This window comes from Sturnus vulgaris, chromosome 18 (genome assembly GCF_052056855.1).
Source record: "Sturnus vulgaris isolate bStuVul1 chromosome 18, bStuVul1.hap1, whole genome shotgun sequence".
NCBI lineage: Eukaryota > Metazoa > Chordata > Aves > Passeriformes > Sturnidae > Sturnus > Sturnus vulgaris.
This window is the reverse complement of record NC_142260.1, coordinates 1479035-1495240: the sequence shown is the minus strand read 5'-3', so window position 1 is coordinate 1495240 and position 16206 is coordinate 1479035. Positions and strand designations below refer to the sequence as shown.

The 16206-nt window shown below is 37.0% G+C and overlaps 1 protein-coding gene across 11 annotated transcripts in view; it reads right to left on the bottom strand.

Annotated features, from left to right (window-relative positions):
• Nucleotides 1-16206, bottom strand: part of SOX6 (SRY-box transcription factor 6) — a 372885-nt gene that overhangs the window by 47927 nt on the left and 308752 nt on the right. For all 11 annotated transcript variants that reach the window (XM_088175661.1, XM_088175662.1, XM_088175667.1 and 8 more), the window contains 2 exons: nucleotides 15259-15439; nucleotides 12928-13118 (listed from right to left, as the gene is read on the bottom strand). In XM_088175661.1, coding sequence (XP_088031787.1) covers nucleotides 12928-13118; nucleotides 15259-15439 — 372 coding nt within the window. The remainder of the gene's footprint in view (nucleotides 1-12927; nucleotides 13119-15258; nucleotides 15440-16206) is intronic.

Sequence of the window (16206 nt, the reverse complement as noted above, 5' to 3'; positions counted from 1 at the left end):
CCTTTGATATCAGAAGAATGCAAACAGCAAGGCTCAGGTTTGCTGCTTCTTAGGGTTTAGAAACAGAGACTTAAGAGGAATTTCAAATTATTATATATTGGGAGGACTGAAAGGGATGGTGCCAAAAAGAAGGAAAGAGCTATATAGTCTGGAGCTGTCTGGTTGTAAATCCACCCTTTAAACTAAAGGATCTTCACATTCCTATCTGTGCTCCCCCTCACTCTCATTTCCTATCCTGCAATACATTCAAAGTACATTTTCAGGGACATGGCATGCAGGAGTGAAGCTCTGTCCCATCCCTCACCTTCTGACCCCACAAACAGTCCACAGCAGGTTAAAACTTCTGATTCAGCTGTTTTGTGGGGTCATGCTGAAAAATCAAACAGTGAAATGTTTCAGTTTAATAAAAGGGGAAGCTTTTGTTTTCAAAGCCTTTGCAGCTTTTACGACAGAATTGCCCAAATAGTTCTGTCCTTGAGCAGGCAGTGAGCTGCAGCTAAAGCTGCTGAGAACCTCTCTGCACTGGAGAGGCAACGTGCTAGACTGAGATAGATCTTGCCTTTCAAATCTACCAAAGATCTTCCTCTCAGGAGCTATAACTGCTTTGGTTTGTATCAAAGCACAGCCTAAAATGGTCTGATCCTAAATGAGTTCTGTCATCAGTTACAAAATAGAATTATGAAAGGAAAAAAATGTGACTGATAACTCACAATGAAGTTTTCAATTTTATCTCCATTCCTTTGCTACTCCAAGCAATCAAAAATGTGATAAATTGTGTATTTTGCTTATGGAAAATGGTCAGCATTTAGCTTAGTTCTGAAGCCAAATCCAAGGCTGATTTAGCAACAAGAATGCAGCTGTGTAGAGAACATACCCACAAAATAACTAAAAGAGGTGAAATAACACAATCCATTCACAGCATGAGATGTTAGTGGAAATTCTAATGTGGAAATTGTGTGCTGTCCTATTAATTTAGATGTGGCACACAATAGTAATGAAGGTGCTGTTTTCATGAGCCACTACAAGAGCCCCAGAAAAAAGCAGGGTGAAGTTAAGCAACAGGGAAGAGCAGGGAGAAAAAGAAAGGAGACACAAATTGGTAGATCATTGCAATAATTGCAAGAAAATTTTCCCCTCTGCCTTGTGATAAGAGAATGACAGAGCCTTCCACTACCTAAACCACCACGTTAGGAGCATTCCTAATGCTGCAGCACTGGGATCTCATGAGAGCTGAAGGATGATTGAGTAATGCAGTCCCTGACTCAGAGCCATGTGTGCTGAGATGCATCCTTGCCATAGCAAAAGCTGTACATTAGGAGAACTTAAGTGGGGTCAAAACCAGGAAATTGGGTGCTTTTTTTTCCCCTTTTAACTGGATTATTTAGGTTCTTGTAACATATATGGTAACTACAGAAAGATGGCATGGGTGGGGAGAAAGGGAAATCACTTGGTAAAGCAAGCAAGGAATACAGTTCATACCTTCCCTGGTAGGATCACTTACACATGGACTACAAATTTCTACTTTTGCCTGCCCCTGCTAGTGAGCACATCCTGACAATCTGGGGATGGCTTTTGGACCAAATGGAATGGATGTCCTGCACAGCAGAGCATGCTGCTTATTGCAAACACTTACAGGCATCCCAGTCTATGTAGGGTCAGTTTGTGAATATTATAATTCAGACTGTTCTTTGCAGTGAAAGAGGAAAAATAAACCGTGCATGAAAGAGGGTGGGAGCAGACCTACAGGAAAAGGTTTTCCTTGTATTTCTAAGTTTTGGGTTCTTTGTGAATGGAAGCCCTAAGGGCTGGCATACACTTCCTGAATGAGACATTGCAAGGATGCAGTGTGATCTGCAGTGTGACACCGAGGAATAAAACACAGGAGTTATGCAAAGGTCATGCAGGTAATCAATCCCTTGATAAAGGGGAATCCCTTGGGAGGAAGAGTGCAGCCATACAACCTAATCTTATTCATAGGATTCAAAGAGCTTGAGGAACAGGATTCTGGCAGGGAGCTGGCAGCTGAATACATTTTGGCAGACTGCTGAACCTCTGACAGACCAAGAAGTTTTACAGTACATGATGTGTCAGTGACTCACTTTGTATACAGCTCTAATGCACATCCTCCCAATGATGGCTTCTAAACAGAATGTAAAATAAAAGTATCAGCATCCAAAATACAGCCAAGAGTGTTCCTGTGTTTAAGAAAAGGAAAAAGTGGGATGCACGGAGCAAGAATCTCTATGTATTTAAAAAAAAAAAAAAAACGGTTATCCAAATAGGGGGCATACAAAGAAATTGTTACTTCACAATGGAGCTCAAGGATGCAAAGAAAATGGCAGGGAGAGAGGAATGCTCACATTGCCTGCTGCCTCAAGGAGCCCTTGGCAAGATAACAGTGAAATCATGTCCCCAGCTACTGATCAGCACAGGTCTGACATTAAACCACAAGTGTCCACTTCTCTTACTGCCTGTTTAATAGATTGCTTTGGAACGGGTGGAGGTAGAGAGGAGATCTTTCCAAAACCATGTCTCAATGTTCTCCCTCAGTTAATGAATGTCAGCAAGTGGAATAGAACAGAAATTTGATATGTTTTTCTAGCCTTTCTTATAGAAGCATTTGCAACATGCTAGAGGCCACAGGCATAAAATGGAATAGTGGGAAATTAATGTTGTCTGTAGATTTTCAGGATGTAAGCTGGGCAATTTCAGCTTGTGGGTTAGGAATACTTTAGGTTTTAAGTGGTGTTATAATAGCTTACTATGACTTGAACAAGATTTTAATATGAGCAATCTGATGTTGAGTATCATTTATCACCCTGTTACACATTTCCAATTGAGATAGACCTGTTTGTGGAGTTAGTATTATGTGACTAAAGATGAACAAGCTACGTGCAGTGAACATTTTATCCAGAAATGAGTGTATTTCTTATCTTTTCAAACTACCCCTGAAGGTTCAGCAATTTCTCTACATGTGAGTGTCAGTGTTTTAACAATCCAACTTTCTAAAGCTTTGCATGAACTATGCACTTAAATGAGTTCCTACTTCTGATTTATGCTGTAGTTGGTCACCTAAAACAAATGACATTGTTTCCAGTGCCTGACTCAATGATAATGCAACTTTTCCTTGAAAAAAAGGGAAAAAAAAAAAAAAAGCAACTGGGAATTCTCTCAGCTCAAAGACCTCCTAGGTAATGAAAAGCTTTTACTTCAATCTATCAGCTCCTGCATCCAAAAGCCTCAACACCATAGAAAAAATAATTTATCTGCCTCTGGCATACCACTGGTAGGGAAAAGATGGTGGTAAGCAAGGCCTTCAGCAGCCCTAGATTAAATTGCTGCAGAGTTCAGGGAGCTGCTGTAAAGATCTATAATTAGCACTGACACTTTATCAGGGGCTGGAGGATGTCCCTGATACTGCATTCCTCATTTGGTCAGTGGGTGCTGCATCAAAGCCTCCATATCTTATTAAAAGGAGTTGAGCAATTTGGGCATAAAGTGCAAATGCCCAATTGTGCACAAATGTCCATGCTCATATGTAAATACACTCATAGAAATAAAACCCCGTTTGCATGAATATTTGTGAAAAGAAACAAAGGAAGGACTAAACATGGTCAAACTCCATAAATCAGATTTCAAACAAACATTGCAAACACTGTTTCTCATTATTGGCTCAAGTCTTTTCATGAGATAAAAGAAGACAATTTTACCTGTTAGCATGCTTATTCTTTTGATTGAAGCAGAACAGTTAAGCCAGAAAAAAAGCATTGTATAATCCCCCAAACAGGAAGCTTAGCAAATATCCTTAAACAACAGGGAGTGTATTTGAATTTATCATACCTATTGATGCAGCCTAATGACACTTGAGAAACGGGAGACATTTTTAATTTTAGAAAGTAATGAAGTATCAGGGAAAGCAATCCAAATTTATCCTTGCTGCACTTTATCTGCTGCAGCAGAGAGTTATATTGGCAATGCATTTGGTGTAGCAAATTTGCTTAGAGGAATACACAGAGCCTGGAAAAAAAAAATGGAAGGAACTTTTGCGGATGTCTCTGCTTGTATCTAAGTGTGAAATAATATGCAAATGTATTCTGTAGTTCTCAGGACAATTGAGGAAGTGATATGATAGGATTGTGCAGCTGCCATTCTGACCCACAATTTAAATCGATGAATATATTCCTGTTCTAGCAAATTTATGCTTGAACAATAATTTTCAACCTATCTTTATTGTTTTGTGGAGAAGCATAATAAAAAGACAGAATAAATTTCAGAATATATCTGTAAATTCTCCTGAGTAGCTTGGGAAATGTATTGTATATAAGAAGATCATTATGCTGTTACTGTCATCAGAAAGACACTATCCTTTATGGCAGAACATCATCTTTTGGAAAAAAATATCCTTGTTGGTTTGTGCAAATTTTTCAACACATCCCTGAGACATGTTTCAATCTAATTCTGTTCCTTTTGAATTTTCAGTTGCTCCAAAATTTAAGGGAGAAGACCGAAATGGGGCAAAGTTTGTATCCTTTTCACATTAAATACCCCATGCAAGGGAAAATCCAGAATATTTAGCATTTTTTTCCTTGAGCAGAAGAAAGGGGACAAGTCCCCATTATTACTATTATCATCATCACCATCAGTATAATTAATACTGTTATTAATTTTGTCTAAAACCTGAAGTTAGACAACCTCTTCAAGTAGCCCTGACAGCAGAAATAAAAAATCATGACTGTGCTCAGCAACAATACTGTTAAGCACAGGTAGTGGCAAAACCTCTAGCAGCCAATATTCAAGTGTAAAAATAGCTCTTGATACCAAAAGTTTGTGCTGATTTCTTCCCTGAAAGGAGTAGTTTGTTCCCAAGTCCTCTTGGCATTGAACTGAAGGCATGAAAAATTTTAAAAGTCCAGCTAATCTGGGGAGTTTCACCCTCTGCAGTGTGTGTGTGCACATATGTATGCCTCTCTATATATGTGTACAGAGTCATGCAAATAATAATGTTTCACATGGGTTGTTTATGTGTAGGTATGCTCTCTTTTATTTTCTTATATATGTGCATCATTATTGGGCCACTCAAACTTTTTTTTTTTAATTTATGATCCAGTAAAATTTCTGGGATTTATAGTTTGCAAAGATCGCATATTTTTCAGTCAATTAATTTTGATAATTTAATCAATAGAAAAATAATTTAGATTTTATTTTAACCAACCTCTACATGACTTGAGGGACTAAGAATTTCACTGTACATCTAATACATTGGAACTGAAATGCACAAACTACTAATTTTATAAAGACAATTTTGGAAAGTAAGGTAATTGAGCAAAGGGTTTAAAAACAAAGGTCGCACAGAAAATTCTTCTCTAGGTGTAAACTGGATCCATAAGCTGTCACCAAAGCTAAATTATCTGCAAATTTAGATGACCTACATATGCCAGAGATTTTGCACTGTTTCTTTTTGTCTCTTCCCTGTCAGATCCACAGTTTCAGTGAACATGTATTTTTAATGTGCAAATTTCAAATACATTATTTGTATGTCTTTCTACACACGCAGCAAACAAAGTAAACCTAAAAAATAAAAATAAAAAATAATAAAAAAAAAAACCTAGTAGGTGCATTGATAGTCAGGAGTGTGACTACATAGGTGTAAGCAGCATTTGAGCAAGAGCACGGGATCCATGAAAGGCTGCATGAGATGTGATGTGCAGACAAAAGTTAAGGATTCATGAGCAGCTTTAATATTTCTATCTGTGGGGCTGGAGGAGCAGACCTGCCAGGATTTCATAGCCACAGCCTCCTGCACCTGGTTCCCATTAGAAGGCTGGCCCTGATAATGGGGCTGTGTTGCTCTGCAGGGCTGATGTTGGTGCTGCAATTTCCCTGCCAGAGCTCCCAGCCCGAGCAGGAACCTTCAGGCTGAGTTTGACCCCTCTGTGCACGAGCAGCCACAGCCTCCAGCCCCTTTCCCACTGCAGGGATGGGGGTCAGATAAAACATTTCTCTAGGTATGGGTGCAATGCCTGAGCTGCTTTTATTTCCTGGGATGTCTACATGAGCTAGTGAGACATTTCAGGCATATCCAAAGTCAGAGTAGTCACTTTCCTTCTTAGCTTATATTTGAAACATTTCTGCTTAAAAGATATGGTTGGAGACACAGGGATTTTTTTTTTTCCAAGATGCTCTGCTTTTAATTTAATTTCAAATTACATTGAAAGTTCTAGTTGCAAAGCATAAATCCGTTGCAACGCTCACCTGTGTCTGAGAGATACTAAAACCATTCAGCTGTTCAAAATGCATCTCATTCCTGATCAGAACTCAAAAGAAAAAAAAAAATTTACAATGCTTATTCTGCCCCTAAATACACTTGGATAACCAATGCAAACACTTATGATATTCATACAAAAGCAGAAATCATCTACACCTTGAACTTCTTAAAAAACTAGCAGGGAATTCCCTGAAGGGATATGCTGCCTAGGAAGTCCAGCCATACCACACACAATACACCCTGAAAAAAATATGTTGCTTGGAATCATTACTATCTTCCTCCCTTTCATTGTTATAAATGCATATGGATGTCAGCCTTTATCTTATCTTGGCACGAAAATTCAAATATTGGAAGCAACAGCATAAATAAACAGAACTTCTCCAGCTAAAAAACTCAATGTTTGAGGTCCAGCATGTTTTCCAGTTCTAATAAAAGGGGGCAGTATTACATCAGCTGAAATTCTGAATTGTCCAAATTATCATAAAAAGAGCTGGAGAAGGATACAAGTCTGCTGAATTCCACTGAAAATAGGCTGTTACTGTGTATGCAGCCACAAATCTGCTTGTCTGCCTTGGCAGAAAATTTCCAGAGCCAGTTCAGTGGGACTTAGGCTCCTGCATTGCAGCTCCTTCAAAAAAATTTTTGAGTCACTATTTTCTTTTCAAAATTATTAAGGAGATATTACAATGGGTATAAAATGAAGATACATGTTTATGTAGCTGGGATAAGCCCTTAGCCTAAAAAGGAAATTTCATAATTATTGCAGTTTCAAAAAATTCTGGAACAAACTGGGATATTTTTTTTCTTTTTTTTCTTTTTTAATACAGATTTTTCAGGTTAAAATACTGGTGTCCAAATACGGCTTTAGAAAATTACCTTTGAACACTCAATGTAAAAAAAAAAAAAAAAAAAAAAAAAGTTGTATATATTATGTACTGCCACAAGTAGATGACTAAATTGAGCAGATTCACAGTCAAGTATAAAGGACATTTGTTTTGTAAGAAGTATGAGGACTGCTGGGATTTGTATTTGAAACTTTTTTCCCTATTCCAGGGTGTTTAACTCAGACCTGTCACTTATCTGTTCTGAAATGATGGATCTGCAGAGGGGTTGTCTCCATGCAACGTGTCCTTCTACATCCCAGAAAGTCCCCAGGGAAAGGTTTGTCATCTGAGCTGGATGACGTACTCAGGGAAAAAAAAAAAAACAACACTTTGCAGTGTCTCATTGTAGAAATCAGAGCCTTCATTAGACAGATGGAATACACTCCCACTGAGTTGAATAAATTGCCTATGTTCTTGCAAGAAAGTGAGACCACATTAACAGTTCCTCAAGTAAACCTATGTCTTTCTTTTTTTCCCTTTTTCTATACAATTCTAGATCTTTTATTATAGAATCTAAATACTTAAATTGCATTATTCCTAAGTGTAAGCTGTGGGGGGCAGGACTTTTCTTAAGTTACAGTGAGACCAGAACTTGCTGCAATAACTGTGGAGACAATACCATAGGAAAAGTAATAACTTTGCAAAAGTAGTCATGTGCTCTTGCTACTGCTATCCTTTCCCCCCCTAATTTTGAGGTACTCACCCTTCAATTACAAGAAGAGCAAAGGTTTAACCAACAGAAACAAAGATCCAGTTGAAAATGCTTACAGTTTCTGTCATGTCTCACTGCAGACTGAAATCTCTTATTTACCAAATATCAATAGTCTGCTAAAAGAAACTAAAGGGAAAAAAAAAAGAATACAAGTTTTTCTTGAAAGAAAAAAGGAAATGAAAAGAGATCACTACCTGCAAATCTAAACCACATATTCATAAAGATTTCTAAGAAATCCACAAGGCTCTTATGACCAATTAATTCACGTTCTAAATTTAAGAGTGGTCAGGACTCCTTACAGTAAAAGGAAAAAGAGAATTGCACGCAGAATGAAGTGGAAAAGAATTTGCTTAACTATGTTTGGGGTTTTTTTAACAGAGTTGAGCACTGACTAATAGCAGGGATGTAGGTAACAAGGTGATTCTCTGTGGCTGAGACACCTCCTGCACCTGCAGAGCAGGCAGTGCCACTCCTGCCCCTCATGCCGAATGTGTGGGGAGAAAAAAGCTGGCAAGAATCTGAAGGCAGCATCATGCAGCACTGCTTGCCTTTAGGGAAAAAAAAAAAAAAAAAAAAAAAAAAAAAAGCCAAACCAGGACAATGCTGGAGCCACTGCAGATTGTGCATGACTGGTGACTTTTCCCACAAAGGCTTCCTGAAGGGTTTTTTGTACAAGTTTGTACCTGTGTGCAGGAGCTTCACACACGTGATGAAGTGTAACAGCTCCAGGAGTTGCTGCACTCTGTTGTCTCAATAATCCCCACACTGAACAGTCCCTAAATTCGGCAGTGGAACATCTCCAAAGGGCAATTATGGCTGATCAGGTCAAATGCAAGTGCCTAAATATGGATTTGATCAATAATAGACTGTAATATCAATCTCCAGGGGTGAACAATACACGGTTTTAAGAATGTGCACGTTTTGCATACAAACTGTGGTCTATATTGGGATAAATTACGTGGATTCAACTTGTGAAACTTTGATTTAGAGATAAGAAAGGAATAAAAGGCTCATTAGAAGAGGTGCTAAAGAACCATGATTCCCAGGAAGTAGGCAATGACTCATGTCATTTATTTTGGGGTCTAATTCTGCTTTCCTACCGCAAATACACAGTTGTCTGAAAATCTACAAAAGAGTAAGAATGGAATATAAACATAAAAATGTTATATTAAATTCTGCTTACTCTCAGATCTCAATGAATATCCTTCATGGTACGAAAATGGGGATGAGAGGATACAAATATGTTGTGGTAATTGGTTTTGCATTTATTCTACCTTGACTTCATATATTTTTTCCCCAATCACAGCTCTACCTATATTTTTTATACAAATATTTTCTGAAGCATCTTTGTCAGCGTTTTCCTGCTTTATGTACAAAAAAAGATAGGATCTGATTCTTTTTAAAATAATGTCAGTTATCTTATAAATTATATAACATTTTCAGATTCATTTAAAGCCTTAAATCAAAGCAAATCTTCTAGGCAATGACGGTAGTTTGAAATACTAAAATAAATACAAGTAGCTGAAGCAATGCAGATTTTGTTTAAGTACTCTTTTTTGTTGAAGGTGAACTTGGCTTGACTGGAAAAAAGTCAAATCCTCTAAACAAAGATGAATTTTTGGTATGATTTTACTTTTGCTTCTATCACACAGGAAAAGCTCTGTATATTATTTTCTTCATTTTCCTAACTGCCCTTTCCCAGTGTTTCTATTCTGTAATAGAATACACTAATCTACCCGAAAATTTTCTAATTTTACCCTTCTGAACTCTCCTCCCCATCCTAACCCACAGCCAAACCCAGATAACTCCACAGGATGCTGTCAGCTCAGAGCTATAAACTAACCTAAATGCTTTGGCAAATGACAAAGTTGGGCTGTCCCTGAGTGCTGGATTTTTTTGTTATGGTCTTTCTGATGGGTGAATCTCTGTGAGCACTTTGAAAGCTTTGTAGATTTTTTTTTTTTAATATTATTATTATTTTTTGAACAGCAGAATATGAACACAAGCAATTTTCAATTCTGTGTCTGTAACCAAATACAAAGCTTTCTGAGATTTAAATGACACATTTTCAAAGAGGCCTAAGCCCAGGCTTTGAAGTTATGTACATAATTTTGTGAGCTCAATCATTTGCACAACAAACTATTACCAAGTATCTGAACTTAAAGACCAGTAACTGACCAGAACTCAATAGCTTTTTTTTTTTTTTTTAACCAGCTGCAGGCAATTAATTTGTCATCTTTTTCTGGTGCCAGCTTCCAGCTACTCATTTCTACAAGTCTAATTACCTGAAGCCAATTTCTGAAAATTTGGTCCTGAAAACACAGGGTCCTGATTCTTCAAAAGAAACCAATCCAAAATTGCAACTGTTATCAAAGCTTCACTGGGATTATGACAGAAACTATATGCAGTTTTCTTGGCATACAATTATTTCCAAATTATGTTTCTCTAATTAAAGTGATCTAGCATTCCTGTTCCCCCACCTCCATTTTGATCATCCTGCCCATCATTTTTAGAGTAAAAGAAGTAGATCACAATAAAAAAACCTGAAAGGCAGAGGGTGAAGGGGGAAAGAAAAGTGTTCTAGAATTTTGTTTGTGCAAAGATGCTTCTGGTTTTAATGCATTTTATACTTGCTATAAAATATAAATCCATCTTCTTAGTATCCATGACCGAATTAATACTTTTGTTTTCTTTAGGATAAGAGTGGGGATATAGCACCATTGACCATGACTGATTTATATCCTCTTCTTTTGCAACCCCTGCCTTTTCTCACGTCTGTGGGGCAAGGAAAACAGACCAGCACACCAAAGGTAAAACCAGAGCACAAAACTTGAAGCTTTTCCTGCCTTAATGGTCCTCTAGTACCTGCTACAATAAATAAAGCCAGCAGGATTACACAGGGTCACTAAGAGACTCAACAGCAGATCTCCCTGCTGCTGCTTCATTCGTAGGCTTTAAAAAAATAAAAAGTCCATGAAAAGTCTCCTCACAAAAGATGGCATTTGAGAATGATGTTGTTTGTATCTGTTAAAGAGTTCTGATTCACTCTGCTATATTTGCAAGTAAAAGAATTTTTTTTTATTTTTTTATTTTTTTTTGCTCAGACTGCCTGATGTATAACCTCAATCTGGAAGCTGTGCATCAATCCGTGTATTGTGAGTAACCAGCACAAAATAGAAATTTCAGATTATTCACTGAAATATTTACTGACTCTGCTCTAAAGGGTGAAAGATGAAATAGGAGCTTGTTATATTCAATATAAGACATAAACATGATACTGAAAATACACAGGGAAGAGACTCAATAAGTAAGTGGATGCCATTTTTATGCTTATTTTTCAAAGTGAAATCAAATGTTAAGAATTCTTTTAATAGCCCTTATAGCATATCAGATATTTTTTAAATGTCAAGCCACTGAAACTCATAAAATAAATTTTAAAATAAGCATAATTTTATAAACTCTTAATACTGATCATGTATGTGATTTTTTTTAATATATTTTTATAACCTGGGCTTTAGTATTCTGCCTCTTGATTACTTAAGACAAACACTGACTTTACAATTAGAGTGTTTGAATACAGCCTGCTTGATCAGTTATTCATTTCTATATTTTTAATAATATCAACTTATATTAAATTAGGTCTTCAATTATGACTTTAATACTAGCAGACATATATATTTATTAGACACTGAGTCTGAACTGGAAAAGCGTTGGTTATCCTGTGTAGCAACATTTTAACCAATCTGTTTTTAAACAGACACTACTTGTTTTGAAAAAGAAAGAAACTATCATGCAAAAACATAAAATGTAATTAAAAGGTGAATGACAATCTTTAATAGGTCTGTTTGTGACATTTCGTTGTCTTTCTGTGCCTTGCTACAAAACACTCACCCAAGCATTCCCTTGTGGGCTGAGAAAAGATCAGAATATTATCAAATTCATCATTTAAGTTACAGTTAATATTCTGCTGAGTCTTATCCTCAGCCTGGACCCAAAACTCCTGTTATTCTTTGTGTGTGTAATCTTCCCTCCCTCACACAAGAAGTAAAGAACCCACCCTGCCCTCTGATATAGAGAATCACAGAATTTTTATAGGCATTGGAACTACCTGTTGTTCTGGACCGTTTTAACAATTAATTAATTAATGTGTCAGTTTTCTTTCCATTCATTAATAAATTGCATCACAAACGTTCTATTTGCCAAAGCTCTAGTGATTACTGAGAAAATGCTTTTCCCTTTCGTGTGGTGACTGGAAAAAGTGTTGTGGTCTCTGATTTTGTGTCAGTGGTGAAAAACAACTTTTGTGCTGCATTTTGTGCAGCCCGGGGCACCTCTAGGGAAGCCAAGAGAGAAGATCCTCCAGACCCTCTGCTGCACCTGCAGAGACCTAAAAATGACCATGGAAAGGTCCAGGGGATTTTCCAAGAGTCTTCTTTGTCCTCTGACTAGTCTTTAAAGCAAGTGTGATAAAAAGTGTTCCTTACATTTCCAGGTTTCTATTTTGTAAGTGGATCATGTCCTGCTCAGTCCAGTGCTGGTCCCGTTTTCCCAACACTTTCTCTCATTTACCCTTTCACTCCAGTGTGCCACCTCATTTCAGTGATCCAACAATGAATGTTTTATCCCTAATTTCCTACTGCAGCTGAGATACAAATGTTCTGAGCCTGAGTGCTGCACCTGAACCACAGATTCAAGCACACTCAATTCGTACACTGGCACTGCAATATTCAACTACACCAGTACAGAACTGGCCTTTTATGACATCATTTATCAGTCCAGCCATTCTCAAAACCCCTGTTCAAAATCTAGTGACCAGGAGCAATGGAAGCTTCCATTTTCCCCCTTTTCCACGTTCCTATGTGCACACTTTGAGCTTTGTCACCTGTGTGCATGGTGGGTGTGATGCTGCCGTGTAAAGCTGGAGAAGTTTGGAGCACTGCCCAGGGACAAGGTGCCTTTAACATGGGATCAGAGATGGCTAAAGGCTCCAAAAACGAAATTTCATATCCAAATGAGAAGGGGAGAGAAGAGTGAGTGGCAGACAGTGGGGAAATGGGAGACATTACCTTTTCATTCCTGCAGTTGTTCAGACCCATGTTATTCATGGAGGGCAATTTTCCATCAACACCATGAGGCTGCTGTTGCTGCTGCTGTTCCCTTTGGATTTGCTCTCTCATTTTTCTGGCCTCCTGAATGGCTTTCATTACTGTGTCCTGGTCCCCAAATAGGGCAGGTGAATTAAGACTGGAAAGGATATCTGTAAACAGAGAACACATTTCATTTAGGTAATTATCTAAATTGGAATCCAGGTTAAGAACTCTGCTCTTACACTCTTAGAGCTGCACCCAACCAACATCTGCAGGAGAAGTGGCAATTGTTGTGTGTTTGAAAGCTGAATTACTCTACTGAAGGGACTGAGAAACTCATGCACTTCTTTTGCTGTTAGAAATAAAACCACTGAAGTCTTGGGGTAGGCTGGTGTGGAGCTATGTGAGCATACACATGGACTCAAATTTAAATATGTGTTCAGGACAACAGTATTCTGAAACTGGAAACCTTTTGAGGTATTAAAAATAATTAATGAAATGAACAAAGGGAAAGAATCTCATTTACTAGGCCATGAAATTCCATGTCAGTTCTTAGAATTTTTTTATAGGGAGAACCATCACTCGAGACATTTGGATTTCCATTTCAGAAAGAGCACTCACATTTACTTTTTGGGGACAAAGGCCACTATCACCATAACATGAGTATAAATCTCTAAATCAGTAGAGAAAAAAGCAGTTTTCTTTCTATTACTCTGAACAGGAAAAAACTTTTAACCCAAACAGGCTAAAATTTGGATTAACCTTCAATGAAAATTTTTATATTCATTTCTCTGAAGTTCAGCTGAGTACCACACAGCAAATTCAACCTTGAAGAACCTTGCATTATTTTAAAATAAAAATGATGAAGGGTTTCTCACACTTTATCCTGGGAACCAAATGTTTAATTTAACACTATGGCCTAAGTAAGAAGGGATTTATACTGTGATGTTTTTATCCCATCAAGGGATCCCTCTCCAAAATAAAAAAATAATGTATTATAAGGCAACAAGTTGTTCTTGCTGAGGAAAGTTTGCAATGCTCTGAACCATTTTGGCCACTAAGTTCCATGCAGGACACTAAAGAAGCTGGGAAATATATTTGCATTATTTTTAAAGTGATTTAGATTAGTAATAATTCATATTTATTTTGAAATGTAGCAAAGCTCCTACATGGCTTGCTGATTTTTTGGTAATGTCTTCTGGTACTTTTATACTTAAGGACTGAGACAATTTTTTTTTATGATTTTGCATGAAAAATATTTATACCTTAGGCACTATTTGCCTTCTGTGTTCCTTTCTCTTGAATGGTCTATGACTTCAGATTGATATTTTATTTTTTGATGTAAGGCAGTGCAGTGAGAGTTGAAAGTAAATTGACAGGTAGAGTATCTAGACAGTTGCAGAAAATATCTGTCAGAGATCATGATGTTCCCAAGTGCTTGGGAATGGAAAAAACCCATAATTTTTATATATTTAATATATGTATTTAACATATCTATTCATTATTCACAAGTGTTTCTATATATTTTACAAGTACACTTGAGCTACAGATTGTGAATAAGTGGTCTGTAGTAAGTATTTAGTCACTGTTAAAATTTACTATTTGAACTTTAGGGCTGATCATCTACATTTTGTAGCTCTTGATTCTGTTTCTTGACTGGTTAAAGTAGTCTTCATACATAGTTTTCAGACCAATTTTGTTTCATCACTTAATAAGCTTAAAGAATCTTGAACACAGGTCAAAAACTCCCTACTTGTAACCATATGAATCAACAAAATCTTGACAGATGGGTGAAAAAAAATATCAAAAATATGATCAAATAATAACATAAACTGGCTGGACTGATGCCTTTCCATCTTTATAAAAAAAAAAAAAAATCTATTTATTATCTGGTGATAATAATAAAGATAATTTGTGATTTTTTTTAACCAGAAGTCAAAATTTAAAAGTTAACTTTGTGTGTATACACCCAGTAGATGCCTTTAGGAGAGATATTCACACAAACCTGTTTTACCAGTTTTATACATCTGTCTTTATTTACTTCTGTGTATATTTGTATGCATTCCCCACATCATGAATTTCTTCCCTGTGTTTGTCACACACTGATAAATCTCTTTGGATACTCCTGTAAAACTTTGGTAATCGAGCATTCTTTGAAAAGCTTCACTATATATATATATTATTATTTTTTTCCATTTTAAACACAAATATACACCCAAGCATGTGGTTAACCCAGAAGTGAGTGTGCTCAGGCTGGAATTTCATGCAGAAAATATTTATTTTGTCCTTTTCCCGGGACAGGGCAGTTACCTAAGGAGGATCCTCTTGCCAGAGAGCCACTGAGAGGGCTGGGGATGCCACTCTTGCTTGTCACTGTCACTGGGCTGCTTTTGCTGGCTGGGAAGAGATTCTGTGTTGGAGATGTCGGGGATTTGACAGGTTCAGCTGTTTTGGGTCGCGCTGAGAGGTTCAGGGGCTGAGCTGCTTCATCCTGCAAGAGTTGAATGTAAATAACTGTTTAGAAAAAGACAAATGAACGCATCATTCTGCAGGCAGCGGTTGCTTTACACCTCGAAGACAATGCCACATTCTGCAGCAATAATAACAAAAGAAGCTAATTATCTGCCTCCTTTAAGATTCAACGAAAGGAAACCTCATTAATTTCTCTGTGTTATGCTTCTTATTTACATTAACTATGTGACTGGATCATTCTTTTTGCCAAATTAAAATTTGAATTAGCTCACATTACGGCTTAATTTCCTAATGTGTTTTCAGAGATCTGAATTAACCTAGGGCATTTACAAAGAATTATTTAAAATTTCCAGCAGCTCGGTAATGCTTTTGCACTGGTTCTATTTGAAAAGTTCCTGGCACTATAAAAATAAGTTATGTAGCTTATTTTTAAATGTATTAGAAATTAAGGAATCAGAAGTACTACTATGAAAGAATCATTTGGAAACCCTGACAGCTCTTTGGCCCACATTTAGAGCTGCTGCTAGCTTATACATTCCATGCATCTAATTCAGAGTGCATGTTTTGTTTAGTGAAATAATCTTTGCTGATCCCTCAAAACAGGAGATAATAATTTCACTGAATTCAAATTCCTTTACTATTAGGGCAGTGACTACATACCATATGCATTTAAAAATATTTAATTTTCTACTATTGAATTTTGTTAACTTTATGATATTTTATCATTAAAATGCCAAGTTTTTGACAGATTATGCAAAAATCAAAACTATTTTCTACATAACTGCT